Genomic DNA, 24,004 nt, shown 5'->3' with positions numbered 1-24,004 from the left:
TACCCAAAATGTGAGCTCTTTTTTTTCTTTTTTTTTTGTTTCCTTCTTTCGTGCAGATGTCCGTGCTTAGGCTACACATGACCACCTCTCTTGCATATGCTCTGGTCGACGGCTGGCAGAGATGCCCGTGTAGGTAATTTTTGGTTCGTCGAACATCGGACCTTCACATTGGATGAATCCACCGTCAACTGGTTACAGGAGAATGATTCTCTCCTTGCTCCTCCTGGAGAGAAACCTAGCACATCTAATCTGACCCACTTCATTGCACCTGCACGCTCTTTTTTTGTTGACCAAAGGTGTGGCCGTATATATGAAATAAATAATTGAAGCAACAAATAAATCTCGGCAATCTGCAAAATATGCTTGCACATTTAATGCTATTACATTTAACCTAGCGACCACATTTCGTGACATTCTGTGAATTGCAATGCATGTCTGCTAATTATTGCAATTGCTGTATGTGCTGTACCAGTGTACCTAGGCAGCTGTTTTCCCTCTTTGTGGTGAAGTTGCCAGTCTTCTGTTAGAGCAAAGATTGTGTTACCTCAGAATATTTTCTCACATGCATCAGTGCATACTTTGCTTGAATGCTTCAGTGCACCCTTTTAAAGGGACACTGAGGACAACTCCACTGGGTCATTGGTCTCAGTAAATATTTGATTATTTCTCTCATTGTGGCTGTGTTGTCTGGCAGCAATTGTGGCATATAGTATTTATTGGTGAGAAAATTTAAATTTGAAGCCTTTCCATGAGTAGATTCATGATGACCTTGCTAAAAAGGACGTGTCACTGCCACATTAGAGTGGCTCACGACACAATATATCTTGCAGTAATCTGCACCAAAACCTTTGTGTGGAAGCATGCATTTTACTTGCAAAATTGGCCGGTAATGGCAGCATCTTTGTTCTGTTTTTTGGTCTTTCCATCCTTTTAAAACCTCTGCTTTCATTTTAAGTGGTCTCTTTAATGGTTTGTGGGGTTTAACGTCCCAAAGCGACTAGTGTGGTCTCTAAGATTAGAACACTGTATCTTAGCGATACAGGAAAACTGCTTTCCATCCTCCTTAGTGTCCCTTCAAAGGAATCCGACAATAAAACAATTCACAATAAGTATTTCAATATGTATTGCCATTTGCCTACTTTGTGCCCGTGGCTAATTTTAGCTTGTTTTACTTCACAAAAGGTTGTTTAACAAAATAAATACAGTGTAAATTTCACTGGTGACTAATTAACCATATTAACAACTCCCTCTTGTGTAAACTCACTGAACATCTGAAATATGTTTCGTCAGCACTTCACTACTTCTGGGCTGCCATGAATGGCAGCTATGGCATGTGGCTTTTATGGTAGGCAACCACCTTGGCAGGAATGTTGCTTTGTGAGCTGCGTCGATTAGTGTCTGCCCAAGACTTGGACATCACTTAGGAATATACACGGTCAGCAGTAGGACTGTGTACATCGGACCTGTGTTGGCAGTCACTTTTTCAGAATTGCAGCGTTGGAACCAAGGACCATATGGTATTACCTTGGCCTGCATGCATGACAACACAACAAACACAGGACATAATTCCGCCTAATTGACAGGATTAAAATTCCATGCAGGCCTTGTGCTCAACACATCACTAAAGGCAACAAGCACTGTTTGCCATGTCAGTCACAGCAATGGTTCTAGCAAAACTACTTTCGCTGTGTAGTGTTTAATATTTTTAACAGTGCAAATTTGCGCAGTTTTGTTACTCTTGCAATCATTTATGTCCATATACCTTTTTTATCCCATAGCTGCAGTTGGCTATCATGACATATGGAGTACTTTGTGACCACCCGAGGGTATTGTATGACCTGAAATCGAGATGCATGTGTGCATTTTGACACTACACAACCAATATGCAGTCCGCAATAAATGTTCCGTCTTGCGCTGGCAAGCAGACTGCTTAAATCTTTGAAGATGCAACACATCATTAGCATGATTGTGTGAAACAATATGAAGGGATATCAGTCCATATCTTTGCAGCTTTCACAGCTGGCCTGTTTTCCCTAAGGCAGAAGAAATAATTACTTGGCAAACTTTGTTTTTGGAGCATGCTGCAACTAGTCGCAAGGGCAATGACTGGACAAAGATGGAATCACGAACGCAGCACTGTTTATTTATTGTTTTGACACGTCTACATGCTTGTCTACAATGATAAGCACAACGGGGCAAGTAGAAATAACATTGATCGAATAGGATGCCGTGGGATGTCTTCTGAAAAAGAAAAAAAAAAACTCACTACTACAGGAATTCAACACAAGAACTGTCTAGAGCTACAGCAGCTGGAAAATAAATACTGTGCAAAAATACCAGGACTTTCACAGCTTGCGCTTCGAGCCTTCAACTTTAGGAGCAAAACTAGAGGCAGGACTGCGTCGGGAGATGTGGAGAGCATTTTTTATTTGCGCGGGCGGTCTACCTCCCGGCACTCCTAAGTACAGAAGTTTACTTGAAAATATACCTGGATTCCACGGTTGCATGACTAGTCCAGTAGGCCGGCAGCGAGTCTCTTGAGAGCTGTGATGAATAGCTGGCCTTTCTGGTTGAGGTTCCATTTCCCGGTTAGTCCCGGGCTGGCTACCGCACCGGAGCTTTATAATAGATTAGCTGTGCCAAGCTGCCTGCATCAATTGGACACCGAATGGACCATTTCGGATAAAGCCCCTCAATAAACTATTTCGGAAAGTTGCGCGCGCCCCCTACGCGACCGCCGCAAAGCAGGCTGGGAATTGTGAGCGTGGCTTGCCGGGCAGGATCCGGCGCAGGAGTGGTTCGACATGGACGTCGCGCAAAAGCAGGTAAACAAAACTTTTTTTTGGGATGCTAGCAATGCTTTTGTAGCATGCTTGCGCCGCGCAAGTGATCTTTGCATTGCCGTACAACTTTTTTTGTGGTTTTGCAGCCGACGCTACGAGCGCGAAGCGAGTATTTTCGCACGTGAGCGCTCGTGAAGCGCGCACATGTGCCAGTGTATAGTTTTAGCTATGCTTCAGAAGGCACGAGCGCGATCCTACGGCTAGCAGGCGTGTTTTGCTGGTAAGCGCGCGCTAACAGTGCATTTATTTACTGGTCGCCCGTCGCGAACCTTCAAAGTTTCTGCGGCTGTCCCGGCGGCAGGCGTAGTACGTAGCGTACGCATTCATGTTTGTTGCAACAGTGCGACATAGTCTTGTGAGAATGTACGCGCTATATTTTAGCAAAATACGTCGTTATCGCGCACTGCCCATTCAATCTTTTGGTTATAGCGTGCTATTTAGTCTACGGACGAGTCTGAAACAAGTATATCGTCGAAAGAAACGGACAGCGCATTCGTTCAATGAGTACATCTTGGAAGAAAGTAGTAGTTGAGTTGGTGCTTAGCTTGTGCGAGCGCATTTTCTTGCCTATAGTGTTGTTCGAATAGCACGCAGCAAGTGCGAAGCAGAACCAACAAGCACTGTTACATTGTGTGTAGCTGAGCATATTTTTGCGATACAAATAGTAGTTGCTGTCTGTGCCATATTCAACGAGTTTGACGGCTCGTACTATCTCGGTCGTACTATCTCGGTCGCGGTGTCCATTTGTTACTACCGTGGAGTGCAGATAGGCGCAGCCAAAATATGAACGTGCCTCGGTGGCTACAAGTAACGCGAACGCGGTCGAAAAAAACTGCGGCGGATATTTTGCTAACGTGAAAAACATGGACGCGCCAGTACCTTGTACTTGGGCGGCCTCGGAGTTTTAGTTAGCTGGTGGTTTACCGAGGCCGTCCTTGTGCAACATTCTTCACGACCGCGCGTAGTAAATGAAATGGGTTCAGCGTTGCTTTTCAAGCATGCTTGCCACAAGTAACCAAGACACAATGAATGAATACTTTATTTCAAGATCGCATTGGTGATGCCATGATCAGCTGTGTATGCTTCCATGCTCTGTTTATATGTGGAGTGCCAAAGAAAACATTTTGACACTTGCTTATACCCATGTTGCAGGTACCACTGCAAGCCATTCATAATGCACTTCCTCTCCAAGCAAGGCTACCGAAAGGGCCATGGACAAAACAGTTAAAAGACGTTCCAGATGGGTTCTCAGAGCAAGGAATCTTGGCACATCAGAATTCACGTGGTGCTCAGAAGCATACTGTAAGCGGATACAGGATGTTCAAAGCAGAGAAGGTGCACAATGTTCTTATTTGCAAGGCTGACAGATCCACTTTTCTTAAAGCAACAGTGGAGGCATCATTCTCTTTGGCAAAATTATATAACACTGCTGCTGTGCTCTCGTCAAATGGAACTGTGGACGAAGGAACCTGCAACTGCCGGGCTGGAGCTGCAGGTGTTTGTAAACATGTAGTAGCAATTCTATGGTTTGTATTAGACCTGAAGCGCTCTGGGGCAGCCTACGTGCAAGACACACAGTCGTGTACAGACAAACCCAGAGCATGGGGTACTGGGGCAAAGAAGGCCAACGTGCACACACGCGAGTTCTCAAAACTGCGTTTTGTGAAACATATGCCAATGAAAGCTGGCAGGTATGCAACTCAAGAAACCACAGTTTCTCTGACAGTAACAGAAGACCATATTAAGAGAATGTATCAGACACAGAAAAATATTCCAAACGCCATGCTATGCAAGACGCTGGAGGACAACCACTTTCAGCCCGTACAAGTGAAAAGAACACGTCAGGAGGAGGCTCTCAGCCAGATGCCAATCAGGTTGCCGGTGCAAGCCCTGTGGGTTGAGCATGTGCCAGCTGGGTACACGTTCGGCTCCTGTGAGCTTACTTTAGAAGACTCATGGGCCCTTGAGCAAGCGACTAGGATGCAGAGCGGCTCTACAACATGGAGCTTCGAGAGATCCAAGCGCCTGACTGCTTCACACTTTGGAGATGTGGTGTCACGGAAGAAGCCAGCTGATGAGAAGTTTTTTAAGAGGTTGTTCGGGTCTAGCCAGATGCAGACCAAATACATGGCTGATGGTTTAAGGAATGAAGATGCAGCCGTGCAGCGTTACATAGACAAGAAAAAGGTCCCAGTTAGGATTTACTGTTGTGGGTTGTGCGTCAACCCTGGTGTCCCTGTTCTTGGTGCAACGCCTGACCGTGTTGTAGAGCAGGGAGGAGATTTTGGTCTCCTTGAAGTTAAGACCCTCTCAGCTGCCAAGGAACGGGGTGAGGAATTAGAAAATGCTGTGAATACGGCACCCTACCTGAAGAATGGAGTTCTTAAACCAACGCACAAGTACTTTTACCAGGTCCAGGGGCAAATGGCTTTGACTGGACTCTCCTGGTGTGATTTTGTGGTTGATAATGGCACAGACTGCACTCTTCAGAGGATCACTTTTGACAGCTCGCTTTGGATTTCCAAAATGCTGCCACGTCTCCTGGAATGTCACAAGAACTACCAAGAGCACTGTGCTTGTGTGTGAATTTCAATGACTTATTTTATGTTACATTGGTCTGCAGGACAAAGATGCTCGGACTCGTAACATGCTTTGGCATGTGTTCATACTTATGTATATTTGTTTCTTAAATATCTTGTATTGCATTTTTTTCCATGAAGAAAGTGTTTTTCTGCGTAATATCGTTATGGCGATGTGCACGTTGTGCCACAACCCATTTAAATGTGTGTGCCACTAATCTGTGTGTAAAAAGTAAATGTCAAGCACCACACGTCTTGCTGCCTTGTCCTCCAAGTTCCTGTCTCTACATTTGTCGGCTACCTTCCTTGTGATTTTTCCCTTGTCCTTTGCCTGAATTTTTTTTTTTGAACCAACTTTTTTTCTCGTGTTCCTTGTCGATAAGAAAGTCGTGCTCTCTTGGCAGACAGAGGAAAGGTATTTTTTGGATTCCTTGTCCACTGTCGTTTCCTGCCACTTGATTTTCCCACCTCCATTTGCTAACCTAACCTAACTATGAAGGAGCATTTTCACATTTCAAATGTGTTTTGAATACCAGAGCATCACTCCTCATCGATAATTTTGTAATAAAAAGAAAGCGCTTAGGTTTAGCCAATAGGAGCAGTGCGACCTTTAAAGTTGAAAGTCAGGTTTGATGAAGGAGAAACACTGTGCAGCCTGATGAGGTTAAGGTTTGTGTTCATCTGTTTTGTCTTGGTATCAATGCTCATTAAGTCTGTTGGTCTGTCGGGTAAACTCCTAAGAAAAGAATGTAGCCACTGCGTAGCAACATCACGCACCTTCCTTACAGTCGTTGTAGCTTCTCCATCTGTTTTGCCAAGGTTTCATGCGACATCTGGAATTTAATTCATTTTCACTGCACGCAATTTTCTCTTGTAGCTTGACAGTTTGGTAATTGTTTTATCAACCTCACTTGTAAGGGTAAGGAGAAGCTGAACTCAGCATTGTCTGAAATGCCTTCAAGTAGTAGTGAGTTAAATTCTAAATGCTCTATTTTTTACTTCATCCAGTCATCACATTGTGAAAGCTGATTTGGTTCGACACACATCATTGCTATGTTTTGAGTCGAGCCTACGTTTTTCTGGTTTAACATCCTGTAGGCAACGAGGGACATGGGGATGGAGGGCTCCCAAACAGCTTTGACCATCGTGGATTTTTAATGTGCACATTATATTTTGCCTCCACCAAAATGGGACTTTCATGTCTGTGATTTCATCCCATGACATTGGGTCAAGCAGCCAAATTCCATAGTCGCAGAGCCATCGTGGTGGATGCTTAACTCTTTGCGGACGGAGATGACATTCCTTGGTGGTCTCGTGTCATGCCTAATAAAGACAAAACGGCAACTTCTAATGAACAGATCGGCCACTTTGATTCGGAAGATGTGGGGTCCTTCTGCTGAAGACAGATCAATTGATTTGGTACACAGGCGCTTTGATACATCTTGATCAAGGCAAGGTGCAGAAATGCTTGTATGTAAAAAGTTTTGTGCGTGATAATAGGCTTCACATGGTTTCATCTGGTCTGGAGCCCTTGACAACTGTGTGCCCATAGCGGAAGTATGGAATGTAAAAATCGTTTCTCACTTTGTGTGCTGCTGTGTCTAAAGAAAGGAGGACTGAGATTTGGACTGCTGAACCATGTTTACACTGACCCTGTGCTTCCTTTACCTTTTTTTTTTGTTACTTTCTATTGGCGGCATCCTTCTCCCCTTGTACTGAAAACCTAAATAGAAAGAAGGGAAAGCTGTCGAGGCTTTGGATTTAACGTCTAGAAATGCGAGTGTCAAAACCACTGCCAAACAATGTGCCCCTCTACTGTGGAGGTAGACGCATCTTGTCTGTCTGCGTTTTGGTGCGAGTCGTCCTATGCTTCATTTGTTTTGGTGTCCCCGACGCTTTTTTTCTTGTCATTTGTACGAGCTAGAATTCATGAGTGTGACTCTGTATAGGTTCTGCTACCTGATCCTATGAAGTTCATGTGCCTGCATGTTAAATCCTTCCTGCTACACTTTCTGGATGTCAGGACACACGCACTGATTGATGTGTTGCTGTCTAGCAGGTTCGCGTGTGGTTAATTTGGGCAAACTACCGACTTGATGATAGTCATTTATATTTGAAATATGATGTTTAATTCTGTTCACACCATGTTTTCTCATGGTTACTTTCATCTTCTATATAAAATCAAAGAAGAATTTGCAAATGCGGCGGTTAGTTGCTAGTTGGCATACACAGGTTCAGTATGTCTACTTGCTGTGTAGCTGTGATTGAGAGTTGTGTGCAAGTTCTTGCTTGTGTACTGCAATCATTGCTGTGCAAGCGAAATCTGTGAACATTTTGATTTTGTGTCTGGCGTAGTATTTGTACTTTTTAGGATGACTTGTTGCCGTAAGAAAGGTAATTCTTGTGCAAGGTTTTACTATGTACTTGCAAGCTGATGTATATGCTTCGATGCAAAATGAGTGTATTGAGATCATTAATTTAACAGTTTGTTTTTGCTTCATCATTATTGCTCATTTGGAACCAGCACTTCATTCGATGCAAAATGAGTGTATTGAGATCATTAATTTAACAGTTTGTTTTTGCTTCATCATTATTGCTCATTTGGAACCAGCACTTCAGAAACATATGAAAGTCCTTCTTTCTTCCTTGCAGAAATACGTTCTTTGGGAGGTGCACAGTTTATATGCTCATATTGGTTGCTTGGCTTTCTTCATTTCTGCACTTAAGGCGTCAAGACAGTTTTGCGTACTTCTTTTTTGTTATTGTATTTTGTAAGACTGCCACATTACATACTATATATTCTTGATTCAAAGCAACATTTTGTTTTTTAAACGTAATAGGTAGGAAAAAAACTCCCATGTGCGCATAAAAGTAGCCAAATTACAAGCGAGTGCTCGGTAGGTGCTGCATCTAAAATTTTACATTCAAAATGGAAGCAGTATCCTGGAAGATGCATGCACTCTTGTTCTCCAAACTGTCATTTAGCTGTGCATCCTCTTCTGTGATTAATGGACTCCACTACACTTTTGAACCAATTTCATTGACCCACCATCTAATTGTAGGGAATTCAAAGCACCAAAAAGAATGATCATGGCATAACCCAATAACCTCTCAAACCAAACCAGAGCTCAGCACCGTAGTGAGGCTAGTAGGAAAGCCTAACTACTAATTGTTAAGAACACAAATACCTCTTGCATAATGTCACGCATTGCAATGTTTTGTTCATTTTTTCACACCAACGGAGTTGCTTGAGATTTTGATAATTGAAGTTATTTATTTCGTTACACTTATGTTTGAACAAGACTGTATTAAAAAAATTTTTCTGCAACGTGCTTATACATAGAGATGCATTGCTTAGCATGCTTTTGTGTTATGCTCTTAAAATATATTGGCACAAGATGTTTAAGTGAGCTGTGCAATACAAGAGCCTTTCTTTGTAAGAAAGCCTTTTATTTATTTATTTATTTATTCATATACCCTCAGGGCCCGAAGGCATTAAAGAGGGGAGTGGGAAAGATACATTGGTACAGGGTACAGTGCAGCATAAAGCATCATAGGAGAAACAATAACACGGCGAAAAGTGATAAAAAAAAAAAAAAGTATTGGCGGAAAAAAAAAGAGAAAAGCAGGTGAGACAAAAAAAAATCATTTCCGACAGTCAACAATGTCACCGAAAACGAACAAAAACATTTGACTACCATTTATAAATATAGATTACATACGGCAGTCTTAAAAGAATTTGGGTCCGTAATATCAGCAATGTGCCTAGGAAGGTGGTTCCAACTGACAGAAGTGTTTGGAACGAAAGAACAAGAGGTGTGTTTAGTACGACATGACGGAACACCTACTTTGTGAAGATGATCAATGCGACCTGAAACATATGTGGGGGTAGTTAGTAGCCGGCTCTTAAGGGCAGGATTGTGGTAATAGATTTTGTGAAATAGACATAAGCGGGAAATATTTCTGCGTAGTGAAAGCGGTGGCAATGATAATGTTGTTTTCATAACGGTAACACTGGAGTTACGGTTATAGTTGGAAAGTATAAAACGTGACGCGCGGTTTTGAACAGATTCGATTTCAGATTCTAGAGATGCAAGGCCAGGGGACGAACAAGGGTTTTATAAAGAAGCAGTTTTATTGAACTAAAAGAAAGGTTAAAGTTTCGGCGCAGGTACCCCAACATGCGGTTAGCATTGTTAGTAATAGATTCCACATGCAGATTCCAAGAAAGATTAGAAGTTATGTGCACACCAAGGTATCTATACGAAGACACAGTTTCAAGAGGAGTATTATTGAGGTTGTAATTAGCTACTTCATTGTTACGACGAGAAATACGCATATGTTTGCACTTGTTAATGTTAAGCTTCATGTGCCATAATTTACACCACTCTGAAACTTGGTTAATATCAGACTGAAGAACAGAAATGTCAGAGTCACTGTTAATTTCACGGTAAATTACACAATCGTCAGCAAAGAGACACACAGAAGAAGCAATGGTGTTAGGCAAATCATTAATATAAATTAGAAAAAGTAGGGGCCCTGGTACGGAGCCCTGGGGAATGCCTGCGCCCACTGGAGAGGAACGAGAGTTCCATTTATTTGCTGTCACGTATTGAGAACGGTTAGTGAGGAAAGACTCAAGCCACGAAACGATGCTAGGGTCGAGTTTGAGGTTACTTAATTTGAAAAGTAGTAATTGGTGAGAAACTTTATCGAAAGCTTTGGAGAAATCGAGGAATATACAGCCTGCTATGGAACCCCGGTCAAGAATGAAATGAAGGTCTTGTGACAAGCATAGAAGCTGAGTCTCGCATGAGAATGTTTTACGAAACCCGTGGTGGGAATGACTGAAGAACGAATTTGATTCAAGAAAATTGGCGAGATGAGAGCAGATGACATGTTCCATGATCTTACATGGGATGCTAGTAAGTGAAATGGGTCGGTAGTTATTAGGAGAATGTTTGTCCCCAGACTTGTGCAGGGGAACCACCTTGCCCACCTTCCAGTCACTAGGAACACAGCTACAGTCACAAGCACATGGGCAGCTACATACTTCACATTGGTCTCTGTAAGGAAACCGCAATGAAAGTTGCAAGCAAAATCTTTGCAAAGTGACAAGTGTGTTGTCCGTATTGTAGATACTCTTGCACTCGGTACGACTTGTAACATATGTGAAGTGAACCAATGAAGGCTTATGCTTTACAGTAAATCAATGTGCCGTCATAGACAGTGCCCAAGGTGCAGATTCAGCATACTTAATCTCTGCTTTGAGGGGTTAATGCACAAGTTTCGAGTAGCACTGAGCTCGCACTTCTTTGACGACAAGCTCAAATCTGTCGCATCTCGGGTATTGTAGCTGATATAAGTTCTTTCTGAAGGATTCCATGCAAGACATTACATGAGAGTTGGTAATAAAGCTTTCAAATTTCAGTGCCATGAAATACTCGCATACATGTACAAATTTTTTACATATACAGTACACATATATACAATACATATCACTTTTTTTTAAAATGAGTACATCACTAACACATGTAAAAATGACAAAGTGAAATTCACTTTACAGATTTCATTCCAAAAAGTTAGGAAAGACAATCTGTCGTAGAAAAGACAATGGCTGCAAACACCAACTTTCCATCTTGTCTGTGTAGATCAGCAATGAGACTGGTGATTTCGTTTCCAGTCATGACTTGGATATAGTACTGCCACAATCTATGCTCAAATCATTTGCACAACACCGACAGAGAAATAAGGCGTTGCAGCTCTATATAGCCTGTACATTGACTTCAGATTTACTTCAGCAGAGAAAGAAAGGCTCCTCTAGTCTGCTGTACATGAAATAGTGTAATTCAGTGCAAGTTCGATGCCTTGCACTGCAGCAGGGATTCTCAAACTGCATTTTGGGGAACTCTAGGGGTTCTTGGAACAGTTCCTAGAATCCCCAAGCACCTATGTTCATGCATGTCTTCATCCACTTTAGCCAGTTATTTTGGGACTAATGCTGTAGCTGCTTACAGCTATCTCACTATACAGTCAGTCATAACAGAATTTAAGTACTTGTTCATGTGCTGCGCAGCTTGCATACCCCTTTTACATATGTCGGCCAGCACCTTTTCAAGCCTCAGCCGCAGCGGTCGAATTTCGATGGAGGCAAAATTTTAGAGGCCAGTGTACAGTGCGATGTCAGTGCACGTTAAAGAACCTCAGGTGATCGAAATTTCCTGAGCCCTTCACTACGGCGTCTCTCATAGCCTGAGTCGCTTTCGGACGTTAATCCCCCATAAAACAAATATTTTCAAGACAGGCTCCGTGACCAAAGCTGGCCAGAACACAAATGAAACATGTTAGAAGCCGACTGCATTTTAGCGAAATGATTTGGTCTTCAAATGAGAAGGCTAAAGAGTTTGAGCACCCCTGCATTACAGTAGATCATGCATAACATACAAAACATTAAGAACACTACCATCGCTCATCGGTTTAGAATGGGCTCATGCATGAAATTATTGAGATAACAACAAATTTTCCATATCTTGTTCAGCTTCTCTGCCATAACATTAGGAAAGACAGCACGGAGTATTCTGAAGTTTTTAACTTCCCTGATGACACGCTCAACATGAATTCGCAAACTCGCTATCTGCCGTGTTGCTATCTCATCTGCCAGTGACAACTGCGAGCGGCCATTCAACATAGGTGGCATGTTTAATTCGACTCCAAGCTGACGGAGGTCATCTTCAATGAGGAATCCTCTATCCGCCATTACGCTGTCCCCTTCCTCGAGCAACTCATAGAGGCCACTGTGTCTCGTGATTTCTCGATCGGAAAGTCTCCCAGGTGCAAGATTTGACACGAAAGAAACGAAGCCGTTTGGAGTGATGCCAATGAGTCCTTTTGCAGTGTTGTGTCCTTTGTACGAGCTGAAAGTGTCGCTTTGCGTACTGTAATCAGACGGGTTCTCGATAAAAATTTCTGTGCAGTCCAGTACAATGCGTGTCGATGGGTACAATTCTTTAAAATTGTCTGGCATGAACATGTCCACTGTGTTACGGGATGGCCACATTGGTATCTGGATTAACATTTCAAACAAAAAATTTACCCAAAATGTGAACATTGCACTCACGGTTGACACAGACACTTTCAGGCGATATGCCAAATCCTGCTCCAGTAACCCAACCCGGAGCCTGCAAAGCACTGCAATGACCTGTTCTTTCATTTTCAGTGCTGGTGGCCTGCCAGCACCTGTTTTCAGTGTCTGGTACATGCCTTCAACATGTTCCAGAAACGCATCAAATTTTTCAAAGGAGTTAAACCCTGTATAAAACACTAGTCGCTTTTGATCTGAAACAAAACCGTGAACTTTTGAGACAAGGTTTTTTGTTTTTAGCTTCTCTTTAAGCGCCTCAACTTTCACATGGTGCAACTGAGCCTCCAGATCCTCAACCGTTTTCTGGAGCACAGATTTCTCTTTTCGAAGCAAGTTATTTTCATGCTCCAGTTTTCCACATACTTCGAGAAGGTGGTTGACTTTCCTTAGTGCGGCAGCAGATGCTGTGTCTGGAGGCCCCATGGAGTATGAATGCTCGGCACCTAGAAAATAAAAACTGTTTATTGATTTGCGAACAGTTAGGCCGTGCTTTAATACAGATTTCAGGGCTTGAAATAGTCACTTCAGCCCACAATGTGTGTTCTGAACCCTTGCTCTCAGCTTACACTGATATACAGACAACAAAGAACTAGGATGACAAAGCCATAGAGCCCAACTCTCTTTCACTCCACTGATCCACCTGTGCAAGCAGCTTACCAACCAGCATGGAACCATAGGTTTCATGCACCCAGCACATCAGCCAAATCTACACTGTATATGCATTTGGATAGCCTGACTTTTGTGTCATTTTTACAAGCTGTGGTGAAGGGAATAATGTCGCGGTGAAAGAAATGAAATGGGTAAGTTTCACAATGCGTGCACTGGTGGAAGAGGTACCGCGTTTATCAGAAAACTCGCTGAAGTAATAACACATGCACGGTACAAATCACTGATGACATGTCACAGAATACATGAGGTTATGCAACTCATAACATGTAGACTTCCCATGGCTAGCTGCAAAAGCTTGCGAAAAACTGGCTTCGCGGGAAAAAAGTTTGGTCCATTTATTAATATACCGGTCGCCACAGCACCCGTGGACCTCACAATGAGTGGGCGCGATAGGGGTCCGTTAAATGCGAAAAATAAGTTTTCATAGTGGAATGGAGAAAGTGAGAATTTTGAACCATCACTAACCTGTTTCCGTGCGAGACGAAGCCGGTGCACCGAAGGTCAGCTGGGTGGGCTCCTGGGAAACTACGTCGCTCTCTGCGTACAAACGCTTTGATGAAAATGCGAACACACAAAATCGAAGCCTCAGAAAAAAGATGGCACAGTTAAAGCGTCTCTTACGTTGATCGCATTGGGGCACGTCAACTACGTAGCCGATCTCCAACTCGTTCAGGACGAGCACAGGGCTGGCAGAGGCAGTTTGGGAGCTCGTCTTCTTGCGTTTCGCGACTGGAAGAGATTTGGCAGTAATGATAATATGCGATAACCGCCTGAATATATATATTTACCGGTATTAAAGGAAGGAGATAGTTGACTGATGACTTTATGAGGGAAAATTGTCGGCAACCGGTCCATATAGCCACGGCGTCCACTTGCGTTGAAGTGAGCTCCGCAGATCCGGTGGTGCTTAGAAGGTTGCCACAAAGAGAAGCGACCAGCACTTCCCTGGCGGTTGATTCTTCTCACCCACTCCTTTTTTTCTTTTTCATTTGCAGGGAACGCGTGAAATGAAACGTTCTTGTCTTTCAGCGTGTTGTTGTCGCAGCCAGGCACACAACAAGTCTGACCACCGCCTCGGCACTTCGACGACATCGCGCGCAGTAGTGGCAGCGGCCACTAAGTAACCCACAGGCACGTAACACTTTATATAACGCACCTGCAACCGCCCACCACCAAAAAATACACGAAATCTTAAAGCAATCGAAGCACGTACACACACACACCGCAGCTATGCGAACGCAGGAGGCAGGAAAGACGGGCGGTCGGTCGGCGTTCGCTCACTTTTCCCATAATGCGTCGCGCGCCCGCTAGGTTTTTTCGCGGCGCTGCGATTTCCGAAATGGTGCATTCCGTGTTTGTACATCCGATAAATGCGACAAAAATGGCAAAACAATTGCCCTGCGGATGCCCTAACCGACCTCGTACAAATTACAGGCTCAAACCGGTCTTTTTATACTGGTATTTCCAGGTGATTAAAGTTTATCAATGCTACTAAATAGTGGTGTCGAAGTCGAGGACAACGATAAAAATGACAGTGAGATTCCATGTTTTTTCGCATCCCATGTGTTGCGTTACTTGCGTGTACTACACCTCAGTCCGATTGTATACGTACTTTCGGATGATCCAAAGGCAGTGACTCGTATAAATTTCGGGAAATGCAAGTAAGTATATGGAATGCTGAATACACCAGTTACTTGCAACATACTGAAGGCATGTTCCATCGACAAGGGCTGGCTGAGACGCAGAACTAGCGTCGCAGAGTCCACAGGTCGGAGACGGTGCTATCACAGCATGCCGCTTGACGAACAGCAGTACGCGAGGCCGAAGCTCAAGGAGTATTATAACAAGTGGAAAGGAACACCTGGGAACACGGCCACACACGGCCACTCGGCTACGATATTGAAACTACGATGCCAAGAAACCCGTCCGCCACCATCGCCACAGTCAAGTCCGGCTTGCGAGCGATCACGGAGCCGGATCGGCCTATCGCTAGAAACGGCGACGAGACGCGGCAGACATTTTACAAACAAAACATTAAACAAGTTTTACGTCACGTCCGGAAAGTTATTCCTCCTCCCTTCTTTCAGCTGGCGCATGCGCAGAAGCGACGGAGCATTCCAATAAAGATGGTCTGGTGTAGACGCGTTCCAATACGGCGCCGTCTGCTGCGACCCGGTTGCAGCAGCGAAATGCTTCCTGCAACCGGGTTGCAGGAGCAAAATGCTTGCTGCAACCCATGACGTCTTATCCGGTTTAAGAAAAACGTCACGTCCGGCTATTGTTTTATGGGTTGGTGGTTGTTTTTAGTAGCAGAATGGCTGGTCGTCGGAGCCGTGGGAGCTGCGTCGCCGTGCCAGCCGTGCGCTCTCGTGTTGTACGGTACGTAGGCAATCTTTTCTATTTTTTAGATATTTCAGTGTGCATGTATTGAGTCATTGCCCGCTGTCTGGAACTCTACATTTAGTTTTCAACTTCCCTGCGCCCGAATGTTCTGTTGACGACCATTGACCCTGCTTGGCCGGCAGTGGGCCCGAACGGACCAAAGGTGTATTATAGAAAGTTTCGATCGAAAGCTCAACGTAGTTCGACACCAAGGAACATGCGGTTAAATACCGTTTATTAGGCCAGCCCCACGAAAGTCTCAGTCATGTAAAACACGCCTGGCTACCAGTCTTGCGTGCGCCTGAAAACGGCGGGAAACTTGGGTAAGCTTTCCTCAGCGGTCTGGATGAATAGTTAATGATTGTAACGTCTTTGAGGTGATGGAGGGACCTAAGGAGATACTAGGACATGACAAAACAACACGTAGAAGCAGGAAAGGCGAGGATCATACAGGCCTGTGTGGGAAGCTTTTGTTTCGGTGCACCACGACGTACTAACCATTTGTGCGACGTGACCCTTTGTGTGACCCTCATTGCTATGACGCGGGGTAGAATAATTATTTCATACCTCATTTTATGACTGCGCACTGTCAAGTGTATGCAGGGCCACTTTCTAATTACGGTGAGGTAAGCGATTCCGCCTTGTGTTTAAAGTGCATCAACATGTACTTGTCTTAATTTCTTTTGTGTGTGTAAACATCGCTTTATATTTGGTACGCAGGGACCTTCCTGATATGTGTTTTGGAGTCTAGCATGGGCTTGCTGGTTGCTGAGGCTGAACAAATGGGACTATGAAAGGCGGAGGCAGCCTATGCTCCAACGCCACAAGGTGAGCCCTGTACTTAATTTCAAAACAATTGCTGTGCCACCGGGACTGGTCATTTGTTTTAACTTTTACATGGGAAACATGGCGCAGGTCACCAGTTTGCATAGAGTGCATGAATGAATCGAACAAGCAAGCATCCCTGCAGCTTCCTGCAGCTGCGGTGTCCAGCTTGTAGTTCGCAGCCTTTCTTTCTCAGCTGCAATTAATGCATCGCAAACAGTGTGCAATGTAACAGTTGATTCAGACTAAGAAAACCAGACTAGCTCCAAAAACAAACAAATGTTTGCACGAGATGGAAGATCAAACCACGCTATATTGTCTTCTCGATTCGCTGTGAGAAACTAGCAAAGCTGCCTTCTTTAACGAATGGTATTCCTGCACAGATTGGTTGTGTCGCCTTTTTGTGCGTGTGACAAAGTTGCTGCAAGAACTTTATTTATTTATTTATTTGGTTACTATCAGGGCCGTTGAGCAGCTAAAAGCAGTGACAGCTTCTCCGGGCACCGATATGCCTACCATCCGATTGTGGCAGGGTTGCTTCACATTAATCAAAGCAGCCTAGCAAATGAGGCTCACTGTAGCAGCAAGTTTTGTGAGCACGCCCTCGCACTTACTTGCTTTGTCATCTCCTGCATCTTCTGGCGCAGCAGCGCTGGGCAGTCTCTTTCTGCTCATCAGAGATGATCCTTTTATGCCAGGGGTCTTGGAGCACGGCCAGCGAGCTGCGTGATGCAGTCTGCCCAGCTCAATTTTCAGCCGACGTTTTGAAAGCATTACCACCAGCCCTAATTTCGAACTAAAATAAGCTCAGACTTAGTATCTAGTTAGTACGCATTCATTTTTGAAAAGGCGTTGACCACTTAATCTGCATGAACTTTCATTTGACATCACTATGCCTTCAAAAGCAAGGAGCCGGACATCCTGCCTTTTCTTTTATTTCCAAGTGTGCTTTTTTTTTTTGCTGAGGATTATAAGTGTGGTATTTATTAACAGGTGTGTCATTTCAGTACCTCTCTCCTAGCGATCCTGAAGCTGCTTTTGTCCGGCATTCAAGCGGAAAGGAGCACACGTTGCTTTTCTTTTGCAATAATCGAAGGGCTTGGTCTGAAAAAAAGAAATCTTGCTTATTTTTGTTCATTTTATTGTTATTTATTGTACTTTGTTTCCTATTGTTTTATTTTCTGGCTCCTGGGTCATGAGAGAAAAGGCTTTGTCGGTGTGGCCCACGTAGCAATATGAGTTTGAGACCGATGCCCATAATGGCGTGGCTATCAATGGATATTTTATAATGAGTTTGTCTAAGGTAATTGTCAAGCAAAAAACTACCATATGCCACTGGTCGTCCCGGACCCACAACCTCCGCATCATGGTGTTAGAATAGAAGTGCGTGAGCGGGCTGCTTCGCACTGAACAGTAAGTGGCGATACCGATGCGCTTATTTCTGTAGGCTGCCGAGAGACTGCGTTGACTGTTGGTGGCCGCGGGTTCGCTGGTTGCCGCAAGGAATGACAGTCAGTTCTCAACTTTCGCTGACGCCCCCGCTCCACGCCTTTCTTCGATCATGGTATATTCTAAGTTGTAATGTAATCTAGAAAAAGGTGCATTGTTCTCCACTGCGATACAGGCTACGTATTCTGCAATGAAAAATGTCAGCTTTTTTCGGTGCGAAAAGATGTCGAACAGCTTCAGCTATGGCGGCCGGCATACCAAGATAGGACCGAGCTATACAGTCACTGTTTGTGAGGGCCATTTGGAGCCCAGGTTTGTGTCCAAAACATGGATGACAGAGTTAAATGGGCATGAGCTGCAAAGCGTTGCGCGTTGCTAGCAAAGGAAGCGGTCCCCACGATATTCCCTGCCGGCCTTGCCTGCCTTTCAGACTTCGAAAAGTAGAAAGCAACCCACTGAAAGGCAGCCCCAGGAACCGAAAAAATAGAAGATCGTCAAACCTTGTGTACAAGTGTCAGGTGAAGGTAGCAAGTGCTTCACACGACACTGCGTGGGCATGGGCCGGCCCAAAAGCCGGGTGCGGCTCAGCCCACGAGCCGTCTGGGCCAACTCATGAACGTTTTTGCTGGACCCGGGGTGGGCTTAAACGTGCGGGCCCAATCCGGATTCGGGCTTGTACATAGAGAGCCGATGTCCGATTTATAGTCACTTTGTCAGAGTAAAATACACATCCGCGGCATCGCAGCAGCGAAACGGATGAAATAACCATGGTACGCTCCGAGAAAAAGGTTTAGTCTTCATAGCTTATTTAGTTACTTATTACGGCACCGCGGTGGCTTAGTCATTAAAGCTCTCGAGTACTGAGCTGGGATACCCTAGTCTGATCCTAATTGGGAGACAGCATTTCGGTCGGAGCTGAAAGCATGGCAGGCATATGCTTATAGATGACAGTTTCATTGAAGAACACCATGTGGCCGAAGTGATCCGAACGCCTGTGCTACGGCGTCCTCATACCTTGAGCGGGTTTGGGACCATTGGGACCATTACTCCAGACATAGCTCTTTTGTTTTTTTGATGTCATGTACACTTTTTTCTTTTTTGTGAGAAAATTCAAAACCAAACGTAGGTATGGTTTTCATTTTGAGCTGTTGATTGGAACGTCTCATAACAGAAATAGCCGCAAAGGCTTGATAGAGTTTAGAAATCTCCTTGACGTTGAAATAAGATAAATCTTGAATGAGCAATGTTTAAATGAGTCAATTAATGTCGTAAACAATTAGACATGCGCCGGCCACATTGGACGATTCAAACGAATATATGAAATTACTCCCCTCTGTGACTGAAGAGCAGCAGTCAGACACCGCTCTTGCATGTTTTAAAGCGTAAAATGCCATGTGCGGGTTACTCTGGTGTGGTGCTGCGTGGCGTTCGCCTAATAAATTAGGATAGCGCTGGATGAGGCTGTTTCAGCTATCAGCGAGCACAGACAGTCTGGTCTGCGATAAGGTGCTTCCGCATATGATCAGTTTTGTATACCACTGGAGACTAGGAACTGGAAACCTCATACAAACTACTGGGAAGGGCCAACGTCTGAACGCTTTATGAGGTGTGGCCTTTTCCAAGGTTGCTGTTCAACACTCGGGACGCCTCAGCCACAGATACAGTCTTGCTGCCGCAATGGTGCCATCTTTCTCGAAAGGGGAAATTGGAGGCGGGGGGGACCTTCTACATGCAGAATCAGCGAAGAGCATTGCAGCCAGAACACATGCCGGCCCTGGCGGCGGTGCGATAAATATAGCTATGATATAACAGCACCTCTTGCACACCACAGGGCGGACACGCTGCCTGAGCTTCTTGTCTTTCTTCTACCACCGTCGCCTCCAGTTTACAGATACATTAATTCGAGAAGAATATTGGCTTTCTCTTTCTTTGACGGAGGTGATACCTACGCTTGACGAACGGCCGTTTTGGCATGGCGTGAAGACTACATACGCATGCAATTGGCTACTTTGCGTTTCCTCGAAATTTTAATCAGTTATATCTTGCTGCACGCGGTGTCTAAATATTAAAGCCTCCTCACAAGAAATCAAATTACCCTTTTTTTTTTTTTTTTTTTTTTTTTTTTTTTTTTTTTCTTCTTGAGGCCCCCTCGAAAGTTTAGACTTAGTGGGGAAGGAGGAAGCCGCTGTGGCAGTGTAAAGGGCAGCACACGAGGAGCTCACTGACTGCCGGCGTCTCACAGTCTGGCACACACCTGCGTCGATCGGCGTCTGTCTGCGTCCCATTGTCGGGGGCACTGCTGCGTCGAACCATGTCGAACGCGCCACTGCGCGCCGTCGGCAAGACGAATTGGAAAAGCGTAGTGTAGATTACTAGCGAGGAGCTCGGCGCCTTTTGGTCTGGGCCACACCGTCTGCGTTGCAAGGGCCGTTACGCGCTGTCGGCCAGACTAAGGGGATGACCGCGTGGCCGGCTTGAGGGTACTGACCCAGGCGGAAAGACGCCGGGATTCACTTGAACCTTTTTTGTTTCCCGGTGGCCCGACTTGGGCTGCTGTCGCCGTCTGGCCAAACACCCCGCGTTCCTTTCCGGTGGGGAATCCTTGTCACAATAGTTGAAAGCGGCAGCTCTCGCGCTCGTCTCGTTGTCGCCATCCTTAACAGGGGACATGGCTCTTGAAGCTATTTTTCCTGCGTTTTTCAACAAATTTGATAAAACCTGGTATTCTGATATAGTTTCTTGCACTGATTTCAAATATATATTTATGTTTCCAATTGGCCAATTAGTTCAAAAGATAAAATGAAATTGTTCATAATTTGCGGGAACAATGAAAAAATAACCACACTACAAAAAATTCACATGAACACTTTGCTAGGTACTAGAAAGCATAACGAATACAATGTTACGCGCACTTTTTTATAACAAATATTAGCGATGTTATAGCAGTTCAGAATTCACTGCTCCAAATGTGAGTGCCTTCCTGTCTGATTTAGAGCAAAATTGAAAACTTTGAACTGCTATAACATCGCTAATATTTGTTAAAAAAACAAATGCTCCTAACATTGTATTCATTATGCTTTCTAGTACCTAGCAAAGTGTCCATGTGAATTTTTTTGTAGTGCTGTTATTTTTTCATTGTTTCTGCAAATTATGAACAATTAATTTCATTATTTCTTGAACTAATTGGCCAGTTGGAAAAATGGTTGCATGTTTGAAATCAGTACAAGAAACCGAATCAGAATGCCAGGTTTTATCAAATTTGGTCAAAAATTGGAAAATAATTTTAAGAGCCATGTCCCCCCTTAAGCAGAAGCGGAATGCAATACAGCTAACATATTTCGTGGTGTGTTTAGAGACTGTAAACGGCCTAAACTAATACATTCTTTTTCAGCAAATTTCTAACAGTGTAGAGTTATCATGGGAAGACGAAAGAGTCACACTGGCCGTACTGCCCGAATCCGTGAGTCTCACTGCCTGTCGGAGGTTGGGCACACTACGAGCAGTGGCGTGCCGCGCCGGCGCGGCTCGTTCATACACAACCCTTCAGACACCATGCTCCACATCATGCTCTACTTGGCACTTGCTGTATTTCATTTTAAACCAGCCAAAGGATAAGACAGAGAATAGAAGCGAACGAGATGAGTCTGGCTTCTCTGTTTCTTGTCTTTTGGCTGGTTTAAAATGAATGATTACCAACTCGCGCAGTCGTTAATCTTGTTGCTGTATTTACAGGGCATTCCCACGTCTGCTGCTGTGGTTTAGTTTAGCACTGGTGAACGCTGTCTATGTTGGGATACATGCAACATAAATAACTTGAAAGTAAAAGATTGCACAGCCATTATTGTAGCTAGTTTGTAAAGCATGGGATGCATAATGTGGAGGTCTCGGACCTCAACAGTGGCATGTTTCTTGTTTTTGTTTTGTTTTCCTAGTTTGCAATGAGTTATTTCTCATTTGAGAGTAGATACACTGCTAATTACCGTTCATCACCAATGCAGATTTTGTTTTTATTAGTAATTATATGCTTTCCTCAATTTCATTCTGTTCGTTTGCATACCTGTGTCGTAACAGGGCCTTTATATATTTTTCCTTTTCTGCTAAATAGAAGAGCATGAGCCTCTCATAGCCTGTGTTGCTTTGGGACATTAAATCACCTCTCCAAGTTGGTTTGTGGTTCAGGTCATTATTGACAATTCTGCATGACTCAATTGATGTCTTCAATTTGGAGTTTTGGGGAGGGTTGCATCCATTGGGAAGAGTGAAAAATGCTGGCCGAAGATAAGGAATGCTGCATTATGAAAATTCCGATTGCTATTGGGCAACCGTCTCATGGATGATGGCACTTGAAAGCGTTTTGACTGGAGGTACTCGCACTGCTTGGGCTAGGCCAGTGCAGCACTTCATCTTACAGGAGCATATGCACCTAATTTTGGTCGCATTTTGCTTGTTAATGACATGCAAAACATTACTCTGTACAGATCATCACCTGGTTTTTATCTTCAACCGCTAAATAATTTATAATTGAATTTTTGTCTTCTCTGTTTCAGGGTGTCTATACTCCATCAACACACTGAATGTTAGTAGTGCTGCTACTGCACTTAAAGTCAAGTGTTGGTCTCTGTTTGCAATATTTTTTAGCTGCTTTGAGAAGTATGATGCTCATGGACAGCCTCCTTAACAACATGAACTGGTGTATTTGTGGTGAGGACCATATATCAAAGACAGCCAGAGGTTTTATGATGCTAGCATTGTAGCAACTGTTGTGGTGCTGTAGTTCGGTGAGGGATTTGGCCATCTTGTATTTGTTGCCTGTTTGCTGTGGCCACCCTCAAAGTAAATAGCTATGGTCCTGTCACATAGTTTGAGAACTTTCTGTTACTTGTATGGAAATTACTGTTTGGCACAAAATGACTTATGGCTACCATCATGTGCGTTATAGAGGGCCAGCGACTACATTTCGGTGGAACAGTTCCTCATTCTTTTTCACAGCCCATAGGAAGGATTTCGCAAGTTTAGAAAAATGAAATGTTCACAGCTGAGTCAGTCGCAATTCTGGAATCATGCTGTGTAGTCAACAAACGCTACAATCCGAGAGCAACACATGTCGTCTAATGAACAATGCAAGCGAAACTTCTTGGATGCAGCAGCAAATGAAAATGTGCACACATGGTTTTCAAGATGTCTCAGCGTTTATTTATATGCTTCGCAACCTACCAAAGCCCGCACGCTTGCGTTATACCAAAGCACAATTAGCTGTCCGTTCTAATGTCTGCGGCCAGTGTTGATAACTTCATATCAGTTCTTTACCACCTATGGTGTCCATTTCTGCTGTGCATGTACACTGCAGTGATACATTGTCACACGCATGCAGAGAGCACTAGTACTGGCCTTACTTGGGGTAACCTTTTTGCTGTTTTGGCTTTTCTCATTCTTGAGCTATGCTACAGGGTGCACATTTTTCTTTTTGTCTGGTTCCTTTGACGAGTCATGAATTCAGCATTTATGCTTCTTTCCTTTTTGAGGGTGTAGTGACCATATGCAAATCCACTATTGGAATATATGAGCTGCTGCATAGTCTGCAGTCCTGTTATCTTTTTATGTAAATTTGGTACGTCTCTGAGTTTCTCTGGGTGTTTTGTTATTGTTCTGAGCTTGCATTCTTTTGTTTTTTCTCCCTATGACAGCCGATCCTGCACGTGACTGATACTAGTCGAGAGATCGCAACAGCTGCCCACCTTTCAAAGCATGGCATTCCCTGGCCGAAGTTGACTGCTCCCTGTGCTACTGGCTCAACAGTGTACTCACAAATCTGCACTTCACTTACGAGCGTAATGGGAACACACACACGTTGGCCATAGCTTCTGTATCAAAATAAAGTATTCCTACTTATATGCCTTTTCATTCATTATTAACGCACATGATTGAAGTAATAAGCACTCCAGTGCCAAAACACCATGTTGACACACTCATTTATGTTTAGACTGCCTACCTTCTGCATTACTTCCTTTTTGTAACCTACCTAGAAAGGTAAGTATTTACTGTATGTGTCATAGAACCACATGTATTTGTTATTCCTTTTGAGACGGGAAATAATCTGCAAAACCAGTGAAGTAAGA

General features: G+C 44.0%; 2 protein-coding genes and 2 long non-coding RNA genes across 4 annotated transcripts; 2 read left to right on the top strand and 2 right to left on the bottom strand.

Moving 5' to 3' along the window:
• Positions 1–2,069: 2,069 nt before the first annotated feature.
• Positions 2,070–15,286, bottom strand: LOC146201384 (uncharacterized). Its single transcript, XR_014705331.1, has 3 exons — positions 14,938–15,286; positions 2,489–2,648; positions 2,070–2,241 (listed from the first exon to the last, which is right to left on the bottom strand). It is a non-coding gene; the product is annotated as an uncharacterized LOC146201384 (long non-coding RNA).
• Positions 2,714–11,096, top strand: LOC146201386 (uncharacterized). Its single transcript, XM_084595809.1, has 2 exons — positions 2,714–2,825; positions 3,996–11,096. The coding sequence occupies exons 1-2, from the start codon at positions 2,805–2,807 to the stop codon at positions 5,427–5,429; spliced, it is 1,455 nt and encodes a 484-aa protein (XP_084451935.1). The 5' UTR covers positions 2,714–2,804; the 3' UTR covers positions 5,430–11,096.
• Positions 9,539–14,472, bottom strand: LOC146201385 (uncharacterized). Its single transcript, XM_084595808.1, has 4 exons — positions 14,021–14,472; positions 13,854–13,961; positions 13,698–13,769; positions 9,539–13,006 (listed from the first exon to the last, which is right to left on the bottom strand). The coding sequence occupies exons 1-4, from the start codon at positions 14,322–14,324 to the stop codon at positions 11,892–11,894; spliced, it is 1,599 nt and encodes a 532-aa protein (XP_084451934.1). The 5' UTR covers positions 14,325–14,472; the 3' UTR covers positions 9,539–11,891.
• Positions 15,287–15,502: 216 nt separating the features above from the next.
• Positions 15,503–23,789, top strand: LOC146201383 (uncharacterized). Its single transcript, XR_014705330.1, has 3 exons — positions 15,503–15,611; positions 16,335–16,442; positions 23,573–23,789. It is a non-coding gene; the product is annotated as an uncharacterized LOC146201383 (long non-coding RNA).
• Positions 23,790–24,004: the final 215 nt, after the last annotated feature.

The sequence above is a fragment of the Amblyomma maculatum genome, chromosome 2 (genome assembly GCF_055883805.1).
Source record: "Amblyomma maculatum isolate TAMU_Amacu chromosome 2, ASM5588380v1, whole genome shotgun sequence".
Classification (NCBI taxonomy): Eukaryota; Metazoa; Arthropoda; class Arachnida; order Ixodida; family Ixodidae; genus Amblyomma; species Amblyomma maculatum.
Note: the sequence above shows the minus strand (reverse complement) of the source record. Positions and strands in the feature narration are given on the sequence as shown.

Excerpts from the sequence above, each read along its gene's own strand:
- LOC146201386 (XM_084595809.1), top strand. The coding sequence starts at position 2,805 with ATGGACGTCGCGCAAAAGCAG. Across the intron at positions 2,826-3,995 it reads TGGACGTCGCGCAAAAGCAG|GTACCACTGCAAGCCATTCA; the intron begins GTAAACAAAACT and ends CCCATGTTGCAG.
- LOC146201385 (XM_084595808.1), bottom strand. The coding sequence starts at position 14,324 with ATGTCGTCGAAGTGCCGAGGCGGTGGTCAGACTTGTTGTGTGCCTGGC. Across the intron at positions 13,962-14,020 it reads ATCTCCTTCCTTTAATACCG|TCGCGAAACGCAAGAAGACG; the intron begins GTAAATATATAT and ends AATCTCTTCCAG. Across the intron at positions 13,007-13,697 it reads TTCGTCTCGCACGGAAACAG|GTGCCGAGCATTCATACTCC; the intron begins GTTAGTGATGGT and ends TTTATTTTCTAG.